This window comes from Dama dama, chromosome 19 (genome assembly GCF_033118175.1).
Source record: "Dama dama isolate Ldn47 chromosome 19, ASM3311817v1, whole genome shotgun sequence".
Lineage (NCBI taxonomy): Eukaryota > Metazoa > Chordata > Mammalia > Artiodactyla > Cervidae > Dama > Dama dama.
Genome location: NC_083699.1, coordinates 52,057,733 through 52,079,401, shown reverse-complemented (window position 1 = coordinate 52,079,401; position 21,669 = coordinate 52,057,733). Strand labels below are relative to the sequence as shown.

At 40.5% G+C, this 21,669-nt stretch overlaps 1 protein-coding gene across 10 annotated transcripts in view; it reads left to right on the top strand.

Moving 5' to 3' along the window:
- Window positions 1–2,758, top strand: part of CD86 (CD86 molecule) — a 66,173-nt gene extending 63,415 nt beyond the window's left edge. For 8 of the 10 annotated variants that reach the window (XM_061167033.1, XM_061167030.1, XM_061167032.1 and 5 more), the window contains one exon: window positions 932–2,758. In XM_061167033.1, coding sequence (XP_061023016.1) covers window positions 932–1,028 — 97 coding nt within the window. In that variant the 3' untranslated portion in view covers window positions 1,029–2,758. The remainder of the gene's footprint in view (window positions 1–931) is intronic. The other 2 variants (XM_061167034.1, XM_061167035.1) reach the window with 1 other exon arrangement.
- The last annotated feature ends 18,911 nt before the right edge of the window (window positions 2,759–21,669 follow it).

Here is a 21,669-nt window from a genome sequence, read left to right as displayed (position 1 = left end):
CACCTCCCTACCCCAACCCCACCTCTAGCAGCCATCAGTCTGTTCTGTGTATCTGAGAGCTTGATTTTTTAATTATTTATTTTTTTTACTTTTAAATTCCAACATATAAGTGAAATAATACAGTATTTGTCTTTCTCTGTCTGATTTATTTCACTTAGCATGATACCCTCAAGGTCCACCCATGTTTGTCACAAATAACAAGATTTCATTCCTTTTTTGTGGCTGAGTAATAGTCTACTGTGTGTGTGTGTGTGTGTGTGTGTGTATAAGTGACAATTTCTTTACCCATCATCAGTGAACACTTAGGTTGTTTCCATATCTTGGTTATTAAAATAGATATTTCTTGAAAGAATGGATGGATGCATGGAGGAATACACAAAGATTCCTGCCAATCCATCTTTTCACACAATGAGGCAGTCAGATTGTACCTCCACACACCATGAGAAACTGGGCTCTCAAGAATATTGAGGCACTAGTCACACAGTCATGAGGTTAAAGCAACCCTAAGTCAAAAAAAGACAGTCATGACCCCAGAGTACATTGCTTCCAGTGTGCCCGGCACTCACCGGGATATACCAGATACTGTGAGTCTCAGAATCCTGGATGGAGCTGTGCTCCCTTGTCAAAGCCAGCTCAGAAAAGGTCTGGAAGAGCCTACAGAGGAAAGGCACCAGGGAATCAGCATCTGGCAGTGGCAGGCCCAGACAAAAATCAGACAGAATAAATAGGAAGCATGGATGGCACATCTCTTCAATAGTTTATTTCTCCTCATTGCTATTGCAATGCCATTGCTCATTCCTATGTTATATTCCATTGCTGAAGGCTAGAAAAAGAAAGTAGCTCTGTGAAAAAGAATACTGTGGCTCTAGAAAGTGGCTCTAGAAAAATAATACTGTGAAATCTCACCGAATTCTTTTCTCTATTTTTCCAGAGTAGAACTCCAAGAACCTGACAGATCTGATGAAGTCCAGTGTGATGTTAACATTTCAAAGACAGCCTCAGGCAACAAAAGTGCTACAGATTTTTAATTAAAGAGTAAATGCCATATAACTATCTGTTTTTATATGCTTTCCTTTTCAAGTTTTGACTGACCTTTTCTTGTCTCTCTAAACCTTCTCAGAAGGCAAGAAAATATTACTATTAATATTAGCAGGGGGCTTCAGAATTCCCTCCAAGTAAAATAGCCTCCTACCATGCCAGCTCTGCTCTCATTGACAGGAGCAGATTTTAACTGTTTCTTTTCATTTCAAAACACACTTAAGAGTCAAGCCTATCTAACTGATTCCTGGCTCAGGAATCATGTGTGAGATTAACAACTCATGTTTCAGATTTGGTCTCTTTTCTTAATTTTATAAATAATGTTTTACGTAGAACTCCCAATTCCTGGAATCATGGCTTTTATCTACTCTGAATCTCAGATAGCACCTCATTCCATCTTGTATACCTGTGACTGAACAACTACCTTTTCAGTCTGGGTGAGAGTTGTGTATCTTATGGCCTTATAATGTTTTGAAGTATAGAGAAATATGTACTATAATAATGTAATTACTGAGAAAAGTCCACACTCTGCTAAGGAGTTCTGGTCCCTCTGTGAGGGTCAGTAAGGAAAATGATGGTCCAACGTGCTGACAACAATGACCAGACCAACTCAAAATCTGGGAAATTAGAGAGACAGAGAAGGAACCAGTTCTGTAGCCACTACCATCGGGGCCGATGCTAATATTAAGGAGGATCCACCTGCCCAAGAAGCTACTGCTGAGCCTTAGCAAAGACTGTTGGATAAAGCTGAAGAATGCTGTGCATAATAAACTCTGCTTCTCTTCTTGGGGGAAAAAAATGAGACAGTGGCCTGGGCCAACTGTGAGAGAGCCAATAGAGAGATCACAATACTCAAAACAGGAAAAAAAATGAAAGCTCTTGACCAATAGAAATGCAAGTGAATGTTCAGTGTGTGCAGTTCTTCAACAAGCCCCGGGAAGAACAACAGACGGACAGTCTATCCAAATGGACCTAAGGCCGACAGCAGTTTCCTTGGAGGTTGTGAGGGGTTTTGATAATAGCCAGGTTGTTGTAATGTTTCACCAGAGCTGGGGAGGAAGAGCTATCTTCTTAGTAATGGGGTGATGGAAGGAGGCCTAGGTCTCTTTCAATGAATGACTTATAGTGAAGGAGTTGAAACAGAATTAAGAGGACCAAGATGCACATTGCCCAGAGGCTGACTAAGCCCATACCAGCTGTCCCAGAGCAGGGCTCTGGGGACTGTCTATGTATCATCTCTCAACAACCGGAAAACTGGGCACAGGCGAGGAATATAGTGGCCGAGTAGAAATGAGTTAGGAGACCCTGGCTCTAAGACAGCATCATTAATGGATGGAGAAGCCTCAGTCCAAACCTAAAGAGAACTTTGGGAGGCCCACGCTACAGAAAGTAGTTCTTCTATATTTTGTTGTTGTTGTTCAGCTGCTCAGTCATGGCGTGTTTATTTTACATAAAGGACCCTGAAGGGTTGTAGATGGCTACGCTAGCCATGCTTGAACCTGTAATAGTTACAGTTATGTTCTCTGCCTTGCCCTTGCCTTCATTAGGCTCTAAGCATCTTCATTAGACTCTAACATGTTGTGTGTGTGTGTGTGTTTTTTAACTTTTTAGTTTACATTGGGAGATAGCTGATTATGCTGTGGTGTTTTTGCGTGTACAGTAAAGTAGTTCATTTACACATACACATGTATCTAGTCTCAATAAATTTCCATTAGAATGATGTGTGCTAAGTCGCTTCAGTCGTGTCTGACTCTTTGCGACCCTATGGACTATAACCCTCCAGGCTCCTCTGTCCACAGGATTCTCCAGGCAAGAATACTGGAATGGGTTGCCATGCTTTCCTTCAAAGGATCTTCCTAACTCAGGGATCAAACCCCTGTCTCAGACATCTCCTGCATTGGCAGGTGGGTTTTTTACCCCCAGCACCACCTGGGAAGCCCATTAAAATGATGTAAAAGTCTAAATTTTCTACTTCAGCAATACTTACAGTCTGACATCACTCCCTCTATCCTCCTAAGTTATGTCTTTCCTCTTGATAGTGCTAAGATGGCCCCAGTCTCCAGTCACCTAGCTAAAAGCCCCGACTCACTCCAAACACTTTCTTCTTCCCTTTCCTTTAACCATTGGATAAGTAAGAGTGTCTTACATGATTCTATGTTTATCTAGGTACTGAGATATAAGGGGTGTTGTTTCTCAGGGTAACCAGGAAATCTGAAGTTAAGGAAGGGATACTTGCCTTTCAGTTTGTAATGTTTTATACCATGTGATGTGTGATTGTATGTACATTAAACAAAAGCTTAGTGTAAAAATGTATTCCTTGAAAATACTTTGATTATAAAATAAATGCATATAACTGTATTGTATATTTGAAAGTTGCTGAGAGTACATCTTAAAAGTTCTCATCACAAGAAGAAAATTTTGTAACTATGTGTGGTGATGAATGTTAAATTGTTGAGGTGATCTCTTAATAAATACTATGTCAAATTGTTATGTTGTACACATAAAGTGAATACAGTGTTATATGACAATTATATTCCAATTAAAAATAAATACATGGCATATGAGAAGAGCCAGGGAAACTGTGTAAAAAAGAAAATTATCCAGGCTGTATGAGGGCATGGATGTCTAACTTCTTCACCAGTGAATAAGATAGTACCTAAGATAGGCACCTAAGATAGTACCTCAAAATTATTTGTATAAGGACTGAACAGAGCATTAGCATATCCTCTGGTGAAAACATCTCCTCTTGTGTACTAAATTCTGTAGGCCTTCCATGTTCCAAGTCTGGGAGAAAGAACCCCAAGTAAGGTGAAAAGTGATCATGAGGTGTAATAACAGTACTAGCTATTATTACTGGTGTTTATTCTGTACCAGGCACTCTTATAAACCTTTAAACTCACTATCCCATTTAATCTTCACAACAACCCTATGATGAAGGTACTGGGCTCTTTTGCCCATTTTGCTGATGAGGAAACATAGGCAAGGAGAGGTGAAAATGATTTACCCAAGGTCATTAACTTAGTGAGTGACAGAGCTGGGGAAAATTTTGTGAATCGTGGCCCCTTCCACCCTTTTATTTCCCAGCCTTGTGTTTTCTGGCCAGGGGACAGGCAGCATTTTAATTGACTGCCAGTTGAGTGTCCACACTCCATCTTACACTACACTACCTCAGCCTTCCAAAGGTGGTGCCTCCAGAAGACCCATCACTGAATTTTCCAGGAGCCATTCCATCATCTTGTAAGTCCAGAATATGTGGGTGATAAGGCACATGACATGACAAATGCATGACTAGAGAAAACATGAGCTACTGTTGCTGACTCTAATTCCTCTCCTACCATCCCTGTCACTTATTACTCTTTTGCAATCCACCCTCCTCTGCCATTCTGAAGCCAGTTTCGTCTACTCAGTGTCCTCATGTTTGTGAACCCAGACTAGAAAGCAAGGAGTCATCTCTGACCACTGCCCTTTGGCCTTTCTCTCGGCACCCACTGCCCACTCCCACCCACCTGCCACATCTGGTCATCACCAGGCCAGGCAAAGATTCCTCCAGCTTTAGCATCCACCCCCTCTTTTCTCATTCAGGCTCTTATTTCCTCATCCTGAGAACATGACAATCACCAATAAAATAATCCCAGTCTATTGTCTCTTACCCTACATTTTGTCCAAACATCAAAAGGAACAAGGCAATAAGTAGGAAGGTCTCCCTCACATTCCTTTTCCTTAGCCACATGAAGACAGCTCTGATCTCCAGCTTCTAATGCATCTTTCCATTGATACAGTATGCTTATATATGTGTGTGTGTCAATGTTTAGTGTGAATATACATATACATACACATATGTAATATGTATATACATATACATATGTAATATGTATATACATATACATACATACTTATACATACAAATAAATACTAAATGAATGACCTTGAGTAAATCATTTTGACATCTCTGTGCCTATGTTTCCTCATTAGCAAAATGGGCATAATAGTAGGAGGGCTTCCCTGGGAAGCCATCTTTAGGTCTTTCCTGTTGGGCTGGTGGTTTTCCAATATCTTGCCTGAAAGATGGAAGTCTCTCTGCCAGAATTTTGGGAGAAAAGTGAGAGAAGAGGGGGATATGTGCACATGTGACTGTGTATGTGCTAGTGGTGGGATATCTGCAATCTTTATTCACTCTGTGTAAATTTACTTTGTCCATATGTTTTCAGTATGGTAACACCATTCTCAAATGTGTGAGATGTCTTTTTTTCAAACACTTTCTGCTTTTCCATCTCCAGCTAACAAGACTCCAGATTTCTGCCAGGGTAGGAGAGGAAAGTTGCCCAGTAGTGCAGAGTGGGAAAAGAGAGCTCAGCTTCTCACGTAACTTTTACCCAGTCTTCCTTGTTTGGTCCCTCACCCTCATCCTCAATTGGTTCCCAGTCCTGCTGTTTCCTGAGGCTTTTGATAACCCTAGGGTATAAACTGGGTTGTTTCTTGGTTTCCACACTGACAGGACAGATTTGGCTATCCTTCCTTGCTAAGTTAGTTACCAGGCATTCATCTATTTTTCAGATTCCAAACTGTTGTCTCCTTTCATATTCTTGTACTTGAAATTAAAAAACAGGAACTTCCCTGGTGGTCCAAAGGTTAAGAATCCACCTGCCAATGCAAGGGACATGGGTTCGATCCCTGGTCTAGGAAGATCCCACATGCCACGGGGCAACTAAACCTGTGCGCCACAACTATTGAACCTGTGCTCTAGAGCCCAGGAGCCCCAACTACTGAGCCTGCATTCTAGAGCCTGTGCTCTGCAACAAGGGAAGCCACCACATTGAGAAGCCCGCTCACCACAACTACAGTAGCCCCTTCTCGCTACAACTAGAGAAAGCCCATGCACAGCAACAAACATGCAGTGCAGTCAAAATAAATAAATATAAATTTTTAAAAAGAAATTTAAAATAATTTTTTTTTAGTTTTAGTGGAATTTCAGGAGGCAATGGAATTAGATGTGTATATTTAATTTACCCTCTTACTTGGAACTCCACTATTCAAAATTTTCAAGGACTTTACCATTGACTGCCTTCAGTCTAAAATCCAAAGTCATCAATAATGTGACTCTAAACTAATTCAATTCTTTACCAACTTTATTTTTCCCCTCTTTTCATATTCGAATATCCATGATGCTGCCATGTTTAGCTACTAATAGTTTCCAAAATGTAGCTTGTATTATATTGGTTGTTTTCACCTGAGCTATTCTGTGTCTCTGGAATATATTTCTCCACATCTCCCTCTGCTTATTAGACTTTCGTTCACCATTAGAGCTCGGCTCAAATACCACTACTTCTGTTGGGCCACAAACCTTACCACTACCCAGGCTGCACACAATTAACACAATATCTTGTGATCCAAGAATACCCTTTCCAACAATAATTCATTCCTGTCCCAACACTTCCTTTCCCCACCAAGCACAACTCTGGCCACTATATAGAGCAGCTCCAGATTTCCCAAGGGGAACTTAAAGCCACTAAATAAGCATTTTTGTATAGCCCTGCTCCTAAACTTCTTGGTCTGGGCAGATTCATGCTCTATCTGCCAAATTCTCCCCAAACATCTTAGCTTTCAGCCACCTAATCACCTCCTGTTCTTGCCATACAAGTTAGATCTGACAATCAGCTCCACCTCCCAAGTTAGAACTTTAGTTTCCCACTCTAAGAATGACGTGGATTCACTCCCTTAAAAAAGCTGCCTCTGGCCACCCAGGAAAATCAGCGTCCCACCATCTCAGCCTTCCGAACCCATTATTTCAGAGCATTCACACTGAACCAGCTCCTCCCAGCCACCAGGAAGCGGGATTACAGAGTACATACTGGACTCTACATAGGAGGTAGTAGTATCTACTCTGAATCTACCCCTCAATTTTAGTAGAGATCCTTATTAACTAAAGTAAAACCTCTCATTTCATGAAACCATATAATTTAAGAGCTTAAAAGAAATCAAATAGTCCTTGGCCCTCATGAGAGATGGAGGCTGTGTACCACAGGATTTGGGAAGCAGGGTCTAGAGAGATGGGAAAGTGAAGATTCATTCAGATATGGGAGGGGTGATGGCTAGGTTAAATTAGGCTAGAAAAGCAAAAATATCCATTTAGAGCAACATGTCTAAAGTTTGCTACACTTTAAGTTTGCCAGCATGTAATGAAATGTTTTTAATTATGTAGGCAGTTATTTATCTGTTCCTTGTAACTTTCTGAAGAAAATATTTTTCTGCTAACAGTGCATTAACAAACATGAAGGATAAAAGGCATGATAATGAAGGAAACAAAAGAGATCAGAATCAGTAGTTTTCACACCTAATGAAGAAGCATATAAGATTTTGTACTTTTCAAATTATTTCTTATTAATCTACACTTTAAATTATAGTGATAAATAAATTTTCCTTAGTGGACAAAGACAATACATCTCAGTATGTATAGTGTCCTGAAGTAGAGTCTCAATGAGAATCACAGAGTTGGGGAAACCATAGGTGCTATGTCTTGGATCAAGGCTGTCTACTAACGATGCTTTCAGAGAAAACTAGTACCCAGTCTCCTCATCCGGCATCAATTATGTTCTTTCCCCATTCATACACATTAATACACAAGATCAATGAAGTGAAATATTTTTTATAAATAAGTGTAACTGGACAAAGATTAGAGGGCTCAGTACTTTATGAGTGTTTTTAGCATGGAAAGATGCCTTTTAAAAATATACATGAACTAATTTCAGAAAGTAGCTCTCTGCCCTGGCAGTGGTCCCAGCTTGATACTACATGTGGCAAAGTGGCTTCTCTTTCCATGATCTGATTGTGAATCATTGTTTCTGAGATTAAATGCTGTGAACCCATGGATTCCCTAAATATATTAGGAGTCACTAAATAGTCCTAACAGCCTATTAGAAATGGAAGAAACATAGAAAGCATCAAGTAGAGCCCTTCCATTTTGTATGGCAAGTGAGGGCAGAGGAGAGGGATTCCTCTTTAAGCTTAAAAAGAGCTATGACCAGATGTCAGGTTCCCCAGCTTCAGTCAAAGGTACTTTCCACCTTACTGTGCCTTTCTGCACTTCCTATTAGCTAGACCATCTGGGAAAGGGGCACTGACAGCATATAATGCACTAAGAGCATAGACTTTGGATCAAGTAGACCTGACACTGCTATTAGTTGGCATGTGACCTTAGGGAAATTACTTAATCCTTCTGATTCTAGATTTTCTTATGTGTAATATAGGGTTAATAACACCTTTCTACCTACCTCACAGAATCAAGGGCAATCCAAAAGATACAAGGATTATACAGTTAAAGAAGGGAAAGGAGAGGAAGGGGAGGGATGGAAAGGAAAGGGGAGGAGCCTCAGCAAACAAGCAACTGGGTGTCTTGTTCTGGCAAGGTGGAGCTGGTGGTGGTAAGGGAGCATTAGTAGTGGGAGAAATGGGAACAGGAAGCCATCATGAAGTAATAGGGGTGGGTGTGGGTTCTTTCATATAACACGCCGCCCAGAAGTCCCTTCGCACCCTCATAAAAGCCAGAAATGCTCCTACAACACCTCCCACATCAGCCTCACTTGAAGAAGTCCCTCTCTCAGCATCTCAACACAGGACTGAGATGATTCATGCCATCATGTTATGCACGAGGGACTCTCAATCCTTACCGTCTGAGGCCACAGACGTCTTTCTAACAAAACCTTTACACCTTTACATTTCCTTTAGTCAAGATTATTTCCAGACATGCAACTATATCTACTTCTCTGTCATGGTGGCAGAGGTCTGTTCTTACTAAATATAACATAAGATTCTAAGCAGTTGGGCTGAGAGAGAAAGAGGGATTTCTCAAGGGTCAGGGGCTCCCTGTTAAGGTTTTGGATGACTTAGTCTTAAAGGGTAGTTATGCAGAGGATGGTTTGTGCGGGGAGAGATGTGCAGAAAAAAAAAAAAAAACAGGAAATTGACACACACAATTAGCTAAGGAGATGAACTAGGAGAAGCCTCCTAACATTTCCAGACTAGATTACGGTGCTCATGCTCATCAGACTAAAGGCAGGATCAAGTATACTCGATTACAGAAGCAGATGCAAATTCAGGAAAATTAAAACTTAAGTGAGCTGCTTTAGGAGAGATGGACAACAGGAGTTCTCTGCACTAAATCATAATGGGAGGAAAGAAATCCTAACATTGGATATTAGGAAAGCTACATGATTCAGGCATAGCCAGTAGATTGAAAACAGATTAATCAATCACAGTCTTTGATTTAGTTACCAAGGTGAAAAAAATCTTTTTTCTGTATTACCGACCCAGCATGGAGTTAGGGCAGAGGTTAACCTCACATGTGAGAGACCAGAGATGCAGAGCAGGAAGCCAGGGCTCCGCACTCCCAGAACACAGTTTACCAAAAAATCAAAACTCTTTCTAAAATTCATATTTGCAAACCAGAGCATATACCTGAAGCTTATTATTAGAACAGGTCAGGGTATGGTTGCTGTGCTGACTGGTAACAGAAACTAGCTACATGCTGTTTCCACCAGTCCACCTGCCACTTTTTAACTGCACACATCACGTATTTACCCTCAGGCTTCACAGCCTCTGCAAGAACAGTTGAGCTGTGTCCGCTTGATGGGAAAACATCAAGCCCATTCCATTAAAAAAATAAAAGACCAAATCAAACAATTAAATCAGTCCTTTCATATTTTTTTCCCTCTAAATTTTAATTTATTTGTTGAACTGTCTTGGAGTCACAGTCTCAGAGTATTACTTGAGACTCTCATTATCAATTTAAAAAGAAAGGAAAAAGAAGGACTGCTTTTTTAACATTAAAAATAAATCCTGTTCCTGTGTTCAAACCAGCCATGCATATTAACATGTGTGAATGTCCTGGAGGTTTAAAGTTTCAGCTGGAAAAAAAAAAAAATACTGTAGCAAGACTTAAAGAAACAAGATGACAGATCAATGAGAATTTTAAGAATTTTTATTCTCCCTGAGTAATTGCTTATATTAAGAACTTAATAGAAATGGTTTGTTTGCAGCAGGGAATATAGGTAAGATATGAAGAAAATCTTCTATCAGGGTGGTTAGCATGGGAAACAATCGTCAAATCTCAGTCCCATGTAAGGGATCAATGTTGCCTCATTGCCATTGTCAGCGTCGTCATCCTCATAGCTATTTATTTTTTAAATTTTCTCTTAATTGGCAAAGCTGAACTATTAATACAGTGTTGTGTTAACTACTGCTGTGCAGCAAAGCCACTCAGTTATATGTGCTGCTGCTGCTGCTAAGTCATGTCAGTCGTGTCCGACCCTGCGCGACCCCACAGACGCAGCCCACCAGGCTCCTCTGTCCCTGGGATTCTCCAGGCAAGAGTACTGGAGTGGGTTGCCCTTTCCTTCTCCACAGTTATACACATATACATTCTTTTTCATATTCTTTTCCATTATGGATTATCACAGGATATTTAATATAGTTTCCTGTGCTATGCAGTAAGAATTTGTTGTTATCATAGCTTTTTATTGAGCACACTATATGCCAGGCACTGTGTTAAAAAAAAGCTTACATTGGGAAGAAGAAGAAATGCTGCATCATCTTGTAGAAGTTAAAGAACTCATTTTAAGATGAGAAAGGAGAAGCAAAAAGAATGTGTAGTGATACGTGATAGTATGAGAATTTAGAGAAGAAAAAAATTATGAGAGCTGCAGAACAGTGAGCAAATGTGTTACTGTAGTGGGGTGACTTGGAGAGGTGCCGTCCAAACCCCAACTGTCCTATGCTAAGACTTGCATATAAGTAATCAAGAGTAAAGTCTTGGAGGGGAAAGAACTGATGATACTAGGGAATATCTCATGCTTAAGAAAAAGAGAACCCAGACACAGATGCTTGATTTAAGAATCATGGAACTATTGCCAAGAGAGATACATAGATTTTGGGGAAACCAGAGTATCTGTCCCTGAGCTTGCTGTCTGATTCATGTTTAACCTGATAATGGAGCCAGTCCTAAGGAGCAGATCTAGGAGGTAAAGCCTGGTGATAACATGCAGGCCCTGTTCCCGCCACACCTGAGACATATCTTATTCCTGGGCGCTCCAGTTATGTTTCTCTGTCTCTCTCCCTCTCCTCTTCTCCTACGCCTTCTTTATTCCTCAGGTTGGTTTTATTCCTTAGGTCAGACTTTATGTTCTATAAAATAAAAAATGTTCCTAATTGAAACATCATAAAACAGAAAAACCTTGGTTCACCTGAGTCCAGCACAACCAATATTTTTAGACCACTATCTTTGTCTCCCTAGCTTCATTTTTGGCCCAGATTTCTCTGTATGTTGGTTTCTTCTCCTGTTATGGGCAGATTCCTTCAGTGCAGCTGGGAAGTACGGCCACAAGGAACTCTAACTTATGCTGTCATCTTTTCTGTTAGCTCCAGCAGAAATATTCTTGAGAGGAAGTTGATTGGGCTTGTTTGGGTCCCACGTTCATCCCTAAAATAGTAACCATGGCCAGGGATTTTTGACCTTATGAAACAGGTCCAAGTATTATTCTCCTCTCCTCCTTCCCCCAAATGCTAGGGGTCAACCAATGGGGTCAACCCAAATTTAAATACATTGAATTGGGGAAAGGCAGTGTCCTGGATTGTTGTTGGCGCTTTGCCCAGTCCCCCTTTATCTGTGCTGATCCCCCAGATGCTGTGAATGTTGACTGACAACAAGCCACAGATGCCCTCTCTGAGACTTGCCCTTGGCCAAGTAGGAACCTGCTCCCCTAATTCTCTTTATTTAAAGTCGGGCTTTGTTCTCTGTGAGTTTGGGGAGTTAATTTTGATTTGTTTAAAATGTTACATTGGGGGGAGTTGGAGGGAGTTTCAAGGGGCAGAGGATATATGTAAGTATGAAGCTGGTTCAGTTTGTTGTACAGCAGAAACTAACACAATATTGTAAAGCAATCATATGCCAATAAAAAAGATAAAATATTGCATTAAAATATAATTCATCTTGATTACTGAGATCTTGGTACCCCACTAACCTTACTTTGCTCACCTCATCCTAGTCCTGCCCTGGCTAAGAAGCCACACTCCAGCCCTCTGCCATCCCCTCTGGGAGCAGACCTGCTGTTGCTGCTGCTGCTAAGTCACTTTAGTCGTGTCCAACTCTGTGCGACCCCACAGACGGCAGCCCACCAGGCTCCTCTGTCCCTGGGATTCTCCAGGCAAGAACACTGGAGTGGGCTGCCATTTCCTTCTCCAATGCATTTAAGTGAAAAGTGAAAGTGAAATCACTCAGTCGTGTCCGACTCTTCAGGACCCCATGGACTGCAGCCCACCAGGCTCTTCTGCCCATGGGATTTTCCGGACAAGAGTACTGGAGTGGGTTGCCATTGCCTTCTCTGGGAGCAGACCTAGGCAATGATTAACTCATGTAGGGGTACAAAAGGTCAGCCCCCTTGCCTCAAGACAGAGCTAACTCTGCAGTAGAACTTTGCTCTAGAGCTCCCCATGGAGTCAGATTCTATAGCTAGGACAACATTCCTGCTGATTTTCATTCCTGCCCTGTTCCTACCTTCCTCACACTCTCTTTTACTGAGAGCATTCATGGAAAGTTACTTGGATAAGATTCCCTGTCTTCAGGGTATTCTACTAAAGCTGGTTAATAACAAGAAGGGTCCTAGGATGTAGTGTGCCTGCAATCTAAGTCACTAAGTCATGTCCGACCCTCTGAGAACCCATGAACTATAGCCTGCCGGACTCTTCTGTCCACTGGATTCTCCAGGCAAGAATACTGGAGTAGGTGGCCATGCCCTCCTCCAGGGGATCTTCCACAACCCAGGGATAAAACCCATGTCACTTATGTCTCCTACACTGGCAGGAATCTTTACCACTAGTACCCTCTGGTAAGCCACTAAGGTTAAGATTTTTGTAGTTGGATTACTCACCAACTGGATAACAATAAGGACTAGATTTTGAGACTGTCTGGATGCTGGTGGTAGTAGATCACTAAGACTTACCTGTAGTGAGCTATAAAAGGATACAGGTGCAAGGGGATGTAGTAACTGGTACAATGTCCTAGCATTAAAGTCACCTGACAATCTCTTAAAAATTCCTTATGAAGATCACACCTAAGACTGACAACGTTGCAATTTCTTGGGGTAGGACACAGGCACCAGTATTTTTAGAAGCTCCCAGATAATTCTAATATGCTGACAAATTCAGGTACTACTGTGTCAGGCTATTGAGGGGTATGGGAGCAACAATAACTACAAGGAAAGGGCAGTGGAATCAGATGGTTGTTGGTAATCACTATTGATTCTTTGCAGAGAGAAAATCATAGGCTCAGCTGTATTAATCAACAACTTCAAGCAGTGAAAAGGGCCAGAGTATTTCCTTGGCAGCATTTAAAAAGACCCTCATATCCTGCAGCTGGAGGGGAGGCACAGCTGAAAATCAGCCTGAGGATTTAATGAGAGCTTTGAATTGCCTGAAACCTCAGGGCCTAAGAAGTGACCATCTCTCCCTTTTTGGAAGAGAGAACTTCCGCTGCTGAAAGGATATAAAGAAACCTCAAATGAGGCAATAGAGTCGCCAGATAATGTGCAAGATGTGCAGTTAAATTTGAATTTCAGATAAACAATGAGTAATTTTTTTAGTATCCTAATCATCTGTATCCTGTTTTTTGGTTGTTTTGTGTGTGTGTGTGTATGCTAAACTTGGCAACCATACCTTCAAGGCAATCCTTATCCTCTCCAGGAACTGTTCCTACCTCCATCTGGCCACCAGACACATAGTTCAGACCAAGACTCTGCAAAATCTGACTGAGGGAATACAGGCTTGCTAGATAATAGAATATATTCCAAAAGAGCTGTCAAATCTGGCTAGCATGTATTGGCAGGAACTGGGAGTGGATCCTGGGGGTGCTGGATCAAGGAAGGCAGAATAAAAATCTAAATCAGGGATTTAACATCTGGCTATTACAGGGTCCTGACTGACAGTTTTAATACACCAGTGGTATGGCACTTGAAAATTAGAAAAAAACATGACATGTACTTAGCAAATGAAGCAGAGATGCAAACTGTAGAGGAAAGTCTCAAAGGGCTTTGGGAAGTTGGAATGCTAGAATGAGCCAACTTAGAAACCTGACAACCTATCACTGTGTTTCTCAACAGGGCATGGAAGACAACTTCATTAACCAAGGTGATAAGAAACATGCTGGTGAGAGAGGGACATACATCAAAATTCGAATCATATCTATTTTCCACCGGCCAGGACTGACAGTAGAATACACTGTTACAGAAGTGGGCTTCACAGTATCAATGGGGATGACACAGTTCTGGAATACCAGAGACCAGGGGCAGCACTTAAACATCAGAAGTAAAATGAAGAGAAAGTCACTCAGTCCTGTCCAATTCTTTGAGACCCCATGGACTATATAGTCCATGGAATTCTCCAGGCCAGAATACTGGAGTGGGTAGCCATTCCTTTCTGCAGGAGATCTTCCCAACCCAGGAATCGAACCCAGGTTTCCTGCATTGCAGGTGGATTCTTTACCAGCTGAGCCACCAGGGAAGCCCAAGAATACTGGAGTGGGTAACCTAAATGTTCTCCAGCGGACCTTCCCGAGCCAGGAATCGGACCAGGGTCTCCTGCATTACAGGCTGATTCTTTACCAGCTGAGCTACCAAGAAATCCCCCCTAAATGTCAGAGGTAACAGTCATAGTTAATGTAATGGACAGCAAGTTTGGAACAGCAGCCAGGGGTTGTCTCAGAGATCCCTAGAGATGGCTCATAGAACACAGTATTCCCGGGGGCAAGGAGATAGGCTGCCATCAGGGCCCTGTGTAACTGCCCTGGTTGCATGCCCCATGAGGTCAACACTGTTTAAAAATTCATACAATGGAACAACATGCAGCACCAAAAGGAAGATGCTATAGGCATACACACACACCATAAATCTCAGAAATACAATATTGTGTGAAAGTAATTAGTCACATATAAAAAAAAAACCATACAATCTAATTCTATTTGTATAAAATTTAGAGTCCTGGGCAAATTAAAGTATATTGGTTAGGGTGCAAGCATAGACTGTAACACCACAAGTCAAAAAAGAAAAGGTTTATCACAAAGGTAGGATAAAAATTACCTTCGGGGGGAATGGTGGGCTTTTGATCCCAGTTCTCATCCCATTCATTTTTGATCCCTTTTGATCCCAGACAATTATTGATCTGCTTTTTTTTATTATAGATTAGTTTATAGGTAGCAGATTGATTTTCAAGACTTTTACATAGATAAAATTGTACACTGTGTATTCCTTGGTAATTGGATTCTTCCACTCAGCATGATTTTGAGAATCCACTTATTCTTTTTTAAAATATTTTAAATGTTTTATTTATTTTTATTGACATATAATTGATTTATAATATTGTGTTCATTTTAGGTATACAGCAAAGTGATTCAGTTATATATTTTTTTCAGATTGTTTTCCATTATAGGTTATTACAAGATATTGAATATAGTCCCGTGTTCTATACAGAAAACCCTTGTTGCTTACCTATTTTTGTTTCCCATGTCTGTAAGTCTGTTTATATTTTAAATATAGATTCACTTGTATTAAATTTTAGGTTCCACGTATGTGGTATCATATATTTGTTTTCTCTGACTCACTTCACTTGGTATGATATTATCTAGGTCTGTCCATGTTGCAGCAAATGGCAATATTTCATTCTTTTCTATGGCTAATATTCCGTTATATATATATTCCATTGTATGTATATATTGGAATATATATATGTATCATATTTTCTTAAACTAGTTTTCTGTTGATGGGCACTTGGGCTATTTCCATGCCTTGGCTATTGTAAATAGTGCTGCTATGAACTATGGGGGGTGTGTGTCTTTCTGAATTAGGGTTTTCATCTTTTCTGGGCATATGCCCACGAGTGGGCTTCTTGGATCATGTGGTAGCTCTAGTGTTAGTTTTTTAAGGAACCGTCACAGTTTTCCTTAGTGGTGGCACCAATTTACATACCCCCCAACAGTGTAAGAGGGTTCCCTTTTCTCTACACCCTCTCCAGCATTTATTGTTTATAGGCTTTTCTATTGTGGCTGTTCTGTCAGTTGTGAGGCAATACCTCACATTCAAAAAAAACGAAAATGGTGATTTTCATCTGCACTTCTCTAATAATTAGCAATGTTGAGCATCTTTTCATGTGCCTATTGGCAATCTGTGTGTCTTCTCGGATAGATGCATATTTAGATCTTCTGCCCATTTTTTTTTGATTGGGTGAAGTTTTTTTTATATTGAATTACATGAGCTGTTTGTGTACTTTGGATATTAACCCTTTGTCAGTCACATTGTTTGCAACTATTTTCTCCCATTCTGTATATTATCTTTTCATTTTTCTTTTCTGGTCTACTTAAGGCTATAAATTTCCCTTTAAAATCTATCTTAATTGTATCCCCTAAATATGCTATGAAGCATTTTCATTATTATTCAGTTCAAAATATTTTCTAAATTCCATTGTTATTTCTTATATGACACATGGGTTATTTATAAATGTGTTTCTTATCTAAACATTTAGGGATTTTTTAGTTTTTTTTGTTTCTTTTTGCTTTTACCGATTTTAGCTTCATTATATTGTGGTCAGAGAACATGATCTGCATAATTTCCAGCCTTTGGTTTTATTGTGACTCCTTTATGGCTTAGTATGTGGTCAAACTTTTTCATGTGTTCTGTTTGGGCTTGAAAAGGAAGTACTTTCTTCAGATGTAGGATACAGAGTACTATACAAGATCATTATGTAAAAATCTCTTAATCGTGGTTAAATCATTTAAATTCTTCTTGAATTTTGGGGGAAATTATTGTTCTATCAATTACTAAGAGAAACTTAAAATCTCCCACTATAATTGTGCATCTTTCTATTTCTCCTTGTAATTCTGTCAGTTTTTTCTTTGTATATTTAGAGGCTGTATGGTTAGGAATATTATAAATTTTAAATTGTAGTATCTTTCTATGAACTAAACCCTTTATTATTATTTATGGACTGATACTCATTACATGCAATACTTCTTTTTGCCTTTAAATCTTCTTTGTGTGATGTTAACTAACATACCAGCTTTTCTGGATTGGTATCTGCATACTGTATCTTTTTCTGTCCTTTAACTTCTCAGTGTCTTTATATTTTAGATGTGCCTAAACATTTATTTTTGTTTATAAATTAAGTTTATCAATTATTATTGTCTTTATTGTAATTATTGATACATTTCAGTTTATATCGCTCTATCATTTTATTTTGGGATTTTTATTTTTCCTACCTTTTCTGCCAGGGAAGTCTCATCCTTTATTTCTTCTTATATTGGAGACCTTCCCTGTCAGATCATTTTCTGACTATCTGAAGTACATGCTTCAGAATTTTTTTTTCTAAAAACTGTTTTATTGAGATATAATTGACATACAAACTGCATGCATGTATGTGTGCTAAGTCACTTCAGTCGTGTCCAACTCTGTGTGACCCTATGGACTGTAACCTGCCAGGCTACTCTGTCCATGGGATTCTCCAGTCAAGAATACTGGAGTGGGTTGCCATGCCCTCCTTCAGGGGATCTTCCCGACTCAGGGATCAAACCCACGTCTCTTAACATCTACTTTCATTGGCGGGCGGGTTCTTTACCACTAGCACCACCAGGGAAACCCAACTGACATACAAGGTACTATACATATTTAATGTACACAACTTAATGAGTTTAGAGATAAGTACACTCCAGTCAAGGGATTTCCCTGGTGGTACAGTGGTTAAGAGTCCACACTTCCCTGCAGAGGGCATGGGTTTGCTCCCTGGTGGGAAAACTAAGATCCTGTATGCCTTGCAGTGCAGTCAAAAAATAAAATAATTAATTAACTTAAATATAAGTTTAAAAAAGTACACTCCAGTCAAACCATCACTACAAACATTAGAATTTCTTTAATGATGTCTGCTGTTGAAAAACTCTCTGTTATTGTTTGTTTACCCTTATTCTTGACATATATAAAATTATATTTTGGCAATTATTTTCTTTTTCACCAAAGATACTACTTCACTGTCTTCTAGCTTTCCTTCTTGAGAAGTCAACTAACAAGCTGGACTTTCTTGAAAGCAGATTATATTAATATTTTCTCCCCTCTGGCTTCTTTTAAGATCTTCTCAGTCTTTGTCGTTCTGATGTTTCATTTTGATGTGCTTAGGTATAGATTTCTTTTTATTTATATTGCTTAGCTTCTTAAGTTGGTATATTGCTGTCTCTTTTTTATTTCCAGTGAGCTATCCACTATCTTTTCATATGTTATTTCTCCAAATTTCTCCTTCTTCTCCCACTACAACTCTGATTAATTGATTTAGACCTTCCCACATTATCCTCCTTGTCTCTTTTCATCTATATTCCCCCAGGTTTTTTTTGCTTCTAGATATCATTTTCTGCCCTATCTTGTAATTCATTAACTGTATCTTTACCTGTATCTAATCTTCTGTTAAACATTTCAACATTACATCTACTATGAGATATAATCCCAGGTCCTTCTCGGGATGGGATGGCTGCCAGGCATTCATTCATGTATTCAGTTAATATTTCCGGAGTACTTTCCTTGTGCCTGGCACCGTGGTAGGCCTTGGATATACAGTGGTAAATAAAGCACACAAGACCCCTGCTGTCATGGAGCTCACAGTCTAGTGGAAAAAAACAGACATGAAACAAGTAAGTAAATAAGCACACTCATCTCATATTGTAGCAAATATGATGCAAGAGAAAAACAAGTTGCTGTGACAGAGAATGAGTGTTGGCACTTCCACTGCACCTGGCTTACTTCCACAACAGCTGTCACCGTTGACTGTCTGACCCCTGAAACTGTCACTTTGCCTGACACCATTCCTCCTGAACAGAGATAGACTCCAGCTTGACTCCACTTCCCTCTCCCTTGGCTGCTCTGCTGACTTAGCATGGCCTGGGTCACTCTTTCTCCAAGACACAAGGTTCTGAGAAAACTGAGCCAACAAAGAGGTGACAGAAAAATGAAAACTCCTAGCGTAAGGGGTTTGGAGCAGGTAGGGGTGGAAAAACCACTCTGGAGTTGTCAGATGAACCCGATCCAGATAAAATGCTCTGTGCTTAGATGAACACACAGATAGTGAGGTAAATAAAAGTACATTTTTAGTACTGTGTGAAGCAGTGGCATGGGAATGCTTCCTAGACTTTGAGAAAGGCCTTCACAAAAATAAGAGAGATCTTGTCACAAAACTAAACCTAAATATATGTGGACTGTGAAAAAATAAAAAAAAAACAGAACATGCAGTCAATGAATCCACGTTTTCTCTGCCAACTTCATCTGGGAAACAAGCCATTATATCCTCAGGGTTTTAGGATCTTGCTGTTCAGAGGCTAAGTCATGTCTTTGTGACCCCATGGACCACAGCACACCAGATCTCCCTGTCCTCCACGATCTCCTGGAGTCCGCCCAAGTTCAGGATCTTAGAAGTCCTAAAATGACAGGAAAGTGCCTTCCAGGAAAATGCCAGGGCCTGGCATTTCTGATCAAATATCTCCACCAGCCACATTGTCTTGGGCAGATTGTTAACCTTACACTCCTCAGCTTTCTCATGCATAAAATGTGAATAATGGCCTCCTATGGTATTGCACCCCACCCAAGTTTTATTAAGAATTGTAGGGTTTTTAAATATTTAATACATGGTACGCATTATCAGTTCAGTCGCTCAGTCGTGTCCAACTCTTTGCAACCCTATTGACTGCAGCACACCAGGCTTCCCTGTCCTTCACCAACTCCCAGAGATTGCTCAAATTCACATCCATCGCATCGGTGATACCATCCAACCATCTCATCCTCTGTCGTCCTCTTCTCCTCCTGCCTTCCCTCTTTCCCAGCATCAGGGTCTTTTCTAATGAGTCAGTTCTTTGCATCAGGTGACCAAAGTATTGGAGTTTCAGCTTCAGCAACAGTCTTTCCAATGAATATTCAGGACTGATTTCCTTTAGGATTGATTGGTTGGATCTTCTTGCAGTCCAAGGGACTCTCAAGAGTCTTCTTCAACACCACAGCTCAAAAGCATCAGTTCTTCAGTGTTCAGCATTCTTTATGGTCCAACTCTCACATCCATACATGACTACTAGAAAAACCATAGTAAGTATTATACTTTAAGAATATTTAATTTCTTCAGCACCCAGCTCAGTGCTGAGCACACATTTGGTACCCAATATATGTTTTATTGTTTGATTAGCTGTGCTTTTATTACCAAGGCCTCTCTCAAATAGTAAGGCTGCATCTCTGAGATAAATGGTTATGTGGTCCTTGTGATTCCACAGAGGCTTTCAGAGGCCTGGTGATAAGTCTACAAAGAGTGACCCAGGAGCATTAGAAGACAGTCAGGTCCAGCTAAGGCCGCCAGCAATGGAAAAGAAAAGATTTGCTGGACTTACTTATCTTCCACCTTCCTAAACAGACCTAGTCACCGAAGCAGAAAGCAATATGGATATTCTTTATTTAAATGAATAAATTAAAAGCACTGGGTAATGTTTATGCACACTCTTAGTCAATCATGGAATTCTCAGGCCAGAAAACTGGAGTGGGTAGCTGTTCCCTTCTCCAGGGATCTTCCCAACCCAGGGGTCAAACTCAGGTCTACCACATTGCAGGCAGATTCTTTACCAACTGAGACACCAGTGAAGCCTGAGTCAATCTTAGCTAAAAGGAAAGCTCAAGCTGGCCAGAGGCTTTGCAACCAACTGCTCAACACCTAAAGTTATATAGTGCTAGTTGGACACTGACCCAGTCTCAGGGTCCACATCTGGAGCTTTCTTTCCTAGCCAGAGCTCTATTTCATGCCCTTGTGGTCTTCCATCAACTCACATGTTTTAACTTTCTCAGTGGGACAGCAGGAACTATCTTCTCTATCCTGCCACCTGCTTCATCATGATCCCATGCCAAATTCAAACTGCAGAGGATGGAGTGGGGACCTGCCTGCAAGGCCACCGCCTCTGACTGCTTCCCTGAGTGTTTAACAGAAGCTTCAGCTCTGCAGGGAGTTCTGCTCAGGGGGGAGCCCAGGAGGCTTCCTCTGAACTTCACTTGGTCCCAAACCAGTCTCTAACATGGAGTAAGAAAGGATTCTCAAGGAAGAGAGAAACAGACTGCACAACTCCCTACAGGAAAGGGTAAGAGTCATCCTAGATATTCTTTTTGTTTTAATGAGACATGATTATTGACTTATTTTATATTTATTTTTGATTGTACTAGGTCTTCATTGCTGAGTGGGTTTTTCTCTAGTTGTGGTAAGTGGGGGCTACTCTCTAGCTGTGGTGTGAAGTGTTCTCTTTGCAGTGGCTTCTTTTGTTGCAGAGCACCAGCTTTAGGACACACAAGCTTCAGTAGTTGCAGCTCCAGGGCTCTAGAGCACAGCCTCAGTAGTTGTGGCACACAAGCTGTTACCCTGTGGTATGTGGGATCTTCTCAGATCAGGAATTGAACCCATGTCTCCTGCATTGGCTGATTCTTTACCACTGAGCCACCATCCTAGATATTCTGATTGAAATTTTGATGGACCCAATCAGCAGATCATCTGAAATTCAAGAAGATATTCTTCTACCACAAAAAGAAATAAGGCCAGAATTTT